The 5,776-nt window shown below is 47.9% G+C and overlaps 1 gene segment (V, D, J or C); it reads left to right on the top strand.

Annotated features, from left to right (window-relative positions):
* The first annotated feature begins 2,387 nt into the window (after positions 1–2,387).
* LOC128772874 (immunoglobulin heavy variable 3-74-like) lies at positions 2,388–5,317 on the top strand. The segment is given in 3 exon segments: positions 2,388–2,433; positions 2,535–2,882; positions 5,301–5,317. Coding segments are annotated over 3 exon segments (411 nt in total).
* The last annotated feature ends 459 nt before the right edge of the window (positions 5,318–5,776 follow it).

Genomic DNA, 5,776 nt, shown 5'->3' with positions numbered 1-5,776 from the left:
CTTCAAATATCTTTCGGACAGATAGAGTATAGTGAATTGTGGTCCACTCATTTGTTCACTATCTGATCAGAAAGGTGAGGCGATCACTTGACCTGCCTCCAACACAATTCATAGACCAAGTGTTGCCTTGACCGAGGACCAACAAGCCTGCAGATCCACAAAGAGATGCCCACAGGTGGACCTGGAAGGACCAGGGGAGCCTGACTCAATTTTTGTCCACTTATCAGGACATGCTTCCTCCCACACAGGCAAACTTCTCAAGATCTAGAGTAAACTCCAATCTCAGGGTGTGGGAGCCCACACTGCTCTCTCCTCAGACAGTGCTGAAGTCCCTAAGGAAGGCAGAACTGTATTCGAGAAACAGAAGAGACTGCAGGGCCTTCCTTGTGCCTGGTGAGAGGTCCCAAAGCTGAGGGTTTCAGATGTCAGATGTGGGATGATGGGAATGGTTGTGACTGCTGGTGACTGGCCCAGGCTGCGTCTCCTTGTCCCCAGGGGTCCTGTCCCAGGTGCAGCTGCAGGGGTTGTGCCCAACTGGTGAGTGCCTTGCACACTCTGCACCTCACTAGCAGCATCTTGGGGTTCTCCATCTCAACCAGTAATTTCTGGTGGAATTGGATCCACCGACCCCAGCAGAGTGGATGCAGTGGACGGTTCACATACTATCATATATTCTATATCACATACTAGGGTCCAGACCACAAGAGCCACATGTCCAAGAGTTAGGCAGTTTGTTAGGCAAGAGGAAGAGGGATGAAGCAGGTGCTGGCCACCCCCTTGGAGGTTCCCCCAGGATTAACAGCAACACAATCAGAACCCCCTCTAAGGGTGAACAGGACAGGATAGGCCTAGCCACAGAGCTGGCTCAAACACCACAAAGGACTTCTGAGAGCTGAGCATCGGCCCAAAAATTGCGATTTGCCCTGAGGTTACCTAAAAGTCACGAGGGGGCATTCAGGACAACAGGGGTAACTGAGATCTCCTGGGGTGCTCAGGTTACCAGGGGGAGCTGAGGACACCAGGGTCGCTCAGTTCTGCATGGAGCACTCAGACCTCCAGGGGGATGCTCAGGTCTCCATAGGGCATTGAGGTCACTAGCTGCCACTCAGTTCACCTGGGGGCACTCAGGTCATCAGGAACACACAGGACACCAGGAGCCACGTAGGGAACCTGGAGGTTCACAGGTCTCCAGGGGGCACCCAAGATCTCAGAATTCATATCCAGAACCAGTGTTTCAGGGTCAGGTTTCCTGTGAAGCATCTTTCTCATCATGCCCTGCAAACTTCATCCTGACCAGTAAACAGTACACACTGTTCCCTAAACCATTTACAAACACAGATGTCTTCTAACATTTAGAGTGAACAGTCATATAGTAGTGTCGACCTTGACAGAGACCAAGCTCGGGGATAAATCAATTCATATACAGACCTGTGCCTCACAAGTACACGGGCCACCATTTAAAATAGATGTAAGTGATTTTCAAACAGAGGACACTGACTCATTCAAGTGATCTAAATTTAATATACTTGAGCAGCTCCTCTCTCCTTTTATTTTCCTTAAGGTTTTCCTTTGATGCCCATGAAGAGAGACCATGAGTAAAGACCCTTGTGGTTGTCGAAACCCCACAGCATCTTCATCAACTCCACGACTTTCTCTCAAGGATTCTCAGTATATACACGTTCCTGTGAGAGAAAAGAGTAGTTTCTACTCTTCACTGCTTTTTTTCTCCATCCAGTTCAGGAAGCCAGAGACAACCAGTGGGCAGGCACACTGAGTCAAGTCTTACAAAACGGTCAGCCAGGGGTCCATTCTACTGAAGTAGTTAAGGAATCATCCACTGGATCCACCTGTCTCTGCACCTGCCTCTCCACAGAACATGAGGCCCAGACCTTCCTCACACTCAGCTGGACATGAAGTCAACTGTATGGGAGCAGATTAGGAACTCAGTTTAGTGGGTTATTTCACCGCACTTTTCCATAGTAGCTACACGATGTTGCACTCCCATCAAGTGAATTCTAGGATTGCCTGTTCTCCACATCCTCAGCAACACTTGAGATGTTCTGGTTGTGTTTGCCTTATTTTATAATAGCCTTGCTATCAGTTGTGAGGTGATATCTCAGTGGATCGGGGGTGGAATTCTCTGATGATTAGTGCATCTCTGCATCATCTCTGATGATTAGAAGTGAATCCCTAAACCTGCCATTCACTTTTAAAGAAGCAAATCTAAGTCTGCAGTGTGATATATATGTAAGAGGACATGCAAATAGGGCCTTCTCTGTGCTTATAAAACCAGCCCATCCCGACCGTGCAGCTGGGAGAGGAGCCCCAGCTCCAGGCATCCCAGGTGTTCCCATTCTGTGATCAGGACAGAACACAGACACCTCACCATGGAGTATGTGCTTGGCTTGGTTTTCCTTGTTGCTTTTGTAAAAGGTAATTCATGGTGAATGAGAGACACTGAGTATGTGAGTGCGTATGAGTGAGAACCAGTGGATGTGTGACAGTTTCCTGACCAAGATGTCTTGTGTCTGCAGGTGTCCAGTGTAACGTGCAGCTGGTGGAGTCTGGGGGAGACCTGGTGAAGCCTCGGGGGTCCCTGAGACTCACCTGTGTGGCCTCTGGATTCACCTTCAGTGGCTACGACATGAACTGGGTCCGCCAGGCTCCAGGAAAGGGGCTGCAGTGGGTCGCATATATTAGATATGACGGAAGGAGCACAAGCTATGCAGACTCGGTGAAGGGCCGATTCACCATCTCCAGACACAACGCCAAGAATACGCTGTATCTGCAGATGAACCTGAGGGCCGAAGACATGGCCACATATTACTGTGCAAGAGACTGGGTGAGGGGACCTCGCTGGGAGCCCACACACAAACCTCCCTGCAGGAGGGGATCAGCACCACCAGGGGGCGCACACTATGCACAATTCTGCTTTGTGTTGCCAGGAGCAGGTGCAGATGGAGGTTACAGGCAGGTTTCCTGTCAGGGTCTGGGGCTTCCTGTCCACACAGCAATTTCCCCAGGGAGCCTCTCTGGACACGGGAGTCTGTGCTTACCTATTAACTCTCTGAATTAGATACCTGTTGTCATAGGAAAACTGCACTAACATGCACAAAAGACACAGATGTTTCCATTGCTTACTCCTGTCCCTCAACATGAGTGAATTACAGATTTCCTGAGGCACAACAGCTGAACCATTAGAGGTGTCCCACATGCACTCCCTGTGCAGCCAAGAACACAGGATCCCACAGCTCCCCATTATCCTCACCCAGCCCTTGTCCAATCAAACAACGTGACACTCCCTCCTGGCACTTGCTACTCAGGACGTTAAATGAGCTACAACTTTATTCAATTCCTCTAAACAAGAGATAAATCATCTCCATGTATTAGTCTGGATTCTCCTGAGGAACAGAACCCAAAGCACATTGGTTTCCATGACTAAAGAGGTTCGGAAGTCCCATGATCTACTGTCACAAGCTGGAGACCCAGGAAAACCAGTGGTGTAATAGGTCTGATTCTGAACTAGGGTCTAGCCTCAGAACGTAGGGATCTGATGATATAACTCTCATAAAAAGGGCCAGAGGGGACCACTGTTCCAGTTCAAACAAGAACATGGGAAGTAAAAATTAGGGAATTCTTCCTCCCTCTGCCTCAGATTCTATTCACAACCTTAATGGAATGCGTGATGCCCAGACAGAAACCATGGAAGGAAATGCCAGTCTCTTCTGGAAACACATCACAGACATCCACAGAAACAGTGGTGAATCTGGGCACCCATGACTCATTCCAGATAACCCATAAAGTTAATCATGACAAGTCAACTTCCTGTAAACGTGGAGCTCAAAGACTGAAGACTTGAATTTAAATTAAAAATAAAACAAGAAAATTAAATACATACATATATGAACTATTGGGACTACCTCAAAATAGCACACTTCTGCACAGTGAGGGAAACAATCAACAAAAGTAAAAGGCAACCTATGGAATGGAAGAAGATATTTGTAAATGACATATCCTCAGGGTTAGTATTCAAACTGTGTAAATGCTTTTAAATTATTTTCACATTATCAGTAGAGAGTGTGTCCATGCAGTTCAGCATACTGTCATGTGAGAAGTAAAATTCGTGTCTTCCACTTTTGTTTTGTGTTAGGATCTCACTGAACATGAGACCAACACTCTTCACAAAATTTGAACCATACAGTACAGTATTGTTAATGACAGGGGTAATGTTGTGGAGACCCCTCTAGAACCTAATCATCTGGCATAACAGAAAATCATAGCCCCTGAGATCTACTCCTCATTGCCCCACCCTGCCAGCCCCAGACAACTGCCATTCCACTCTCCATTTTATTGTTATCAAATCCCAAATTCAGCTGAGTATTTCTGGAAAGGTCAACGTTCAAAGTTTTAGTTTTGATGGGAAAAGAAGTTGAGCTTTATTTAGGAGGCCAGCCACCCAGAGAAAAGGCAGACTCTTCTCCAAAAGCCAACTCTGAGGGTTTCTGCCCAACCCAAGGGATCTTAAAGGACTAGACGGTACTTAAACAAGGGAGTTCCATGGTGGATACCATTTTCGATCATGTGCAGCCTCCATGGTGCAAGCTGCCAAAGTAACCTCAACTCCCCTGCATCTATCTCCACCTGAGGAGAGAAACTCACAGGCATGGGAGAGGACTGCCAGAGGCCAGGAAAGAACCACAATAAGGGATTAGAGGGGAAATCCCCTGGGGCTCACACATGTTCAGCAGTACTTTCTGTTCTCACCAGATGGCATAAGAAAATACTAAAATACAACCTTGTACTTCATCAATCATGACACAGAATACTGGGAAATGTTTCCTCAGTCAACACAGAGGAAGCTTCAAAGCAACAACCAAAAGGATCAAATGGCTTGCAAACTAATAGCCAACCAGAATAAGACATGTAAAATTACAAAGCGATGTTTTTCAATACGTACAAAGGTAAAATTGACAGTCTACCTCCATATCCCATGGAAGTAGGAAGCATTGGTCTCCATAATGAGGAAAAGCAGTCATCCAGAGAAAGTGACCCAGCAGTACCACAGGACATGGAAATGGTAGAGAAGTTCAGTGTGTTATAATTGCATATCCCATATCCAAGTAGAAGGAGAAAAGATGGAATGTGTTGTATAGAGCCGTGTTTCTGGGTCCAAGTCCCTACCCATGTCCATGTGAGCACTGTTGACCATGGCCCACCTGACTCTCCCACATCCACCCCAGGTGAACTGATGAGCAGGGTCACCCAATGCCACACCCTGTGACTGTTACCTAACCCCACAGGTGGCCCCGAGGTGTAGGGTGCTGGCCACCTGGTACAGCCCTCTGTTCTGTCTGATGGTCTAGACCTGGTTTTGCTGAGGATCCTCCATTTATCCATTCTCACTGGCAGATGTCCCTGAGCAGGGGCATGAGGCTGGCAGAGGACCAGGTCACCCTGAGGGCACCCCTCTTGCTGTTTGCGCTCTGGGCATTGCTGGCTCCTGTCCAAGGTTCTCAAGGTCGTCCCTCATGGCGCTACATCTCTTCTGAGGTGGTAATTCCCAAGAAGGAGTTGCACCACGGCAAGGGCGTTCAGATGCCTGGCTGGCTGTCCTATAGCCTGCATTTTGGGGGCAAGAGCCATGTTATCCACATGAGGCACAAGAAACTCTTTTGGTCCAGACAGTTGCTGATGATGACTCAGGATGATCAGGGAGCCTTGCAGATGGACTACCCCTTCATCCCTCTAGACTGTTACTACCTCGGCTACCTGGAGG

Source organism: Panthera pardus, unplaced genomic scaffold (genome assembly GCF_024362965.1).
Source record: "Panthera pardus isolate Hobbes unplaced genomic scaffold, ASM2436296v1 HiC_scaffold_24, whole genome shotgun sequence".
Taxonomy (NCBI): Eukaryota; Metazoa; Chordata; class Mammalia; order Carnivora; family Felidae; genus Panthera; species Panthera pardus.
This window is presented reverse-complemented; position numbering and strand designations above follow the sequence as displayed.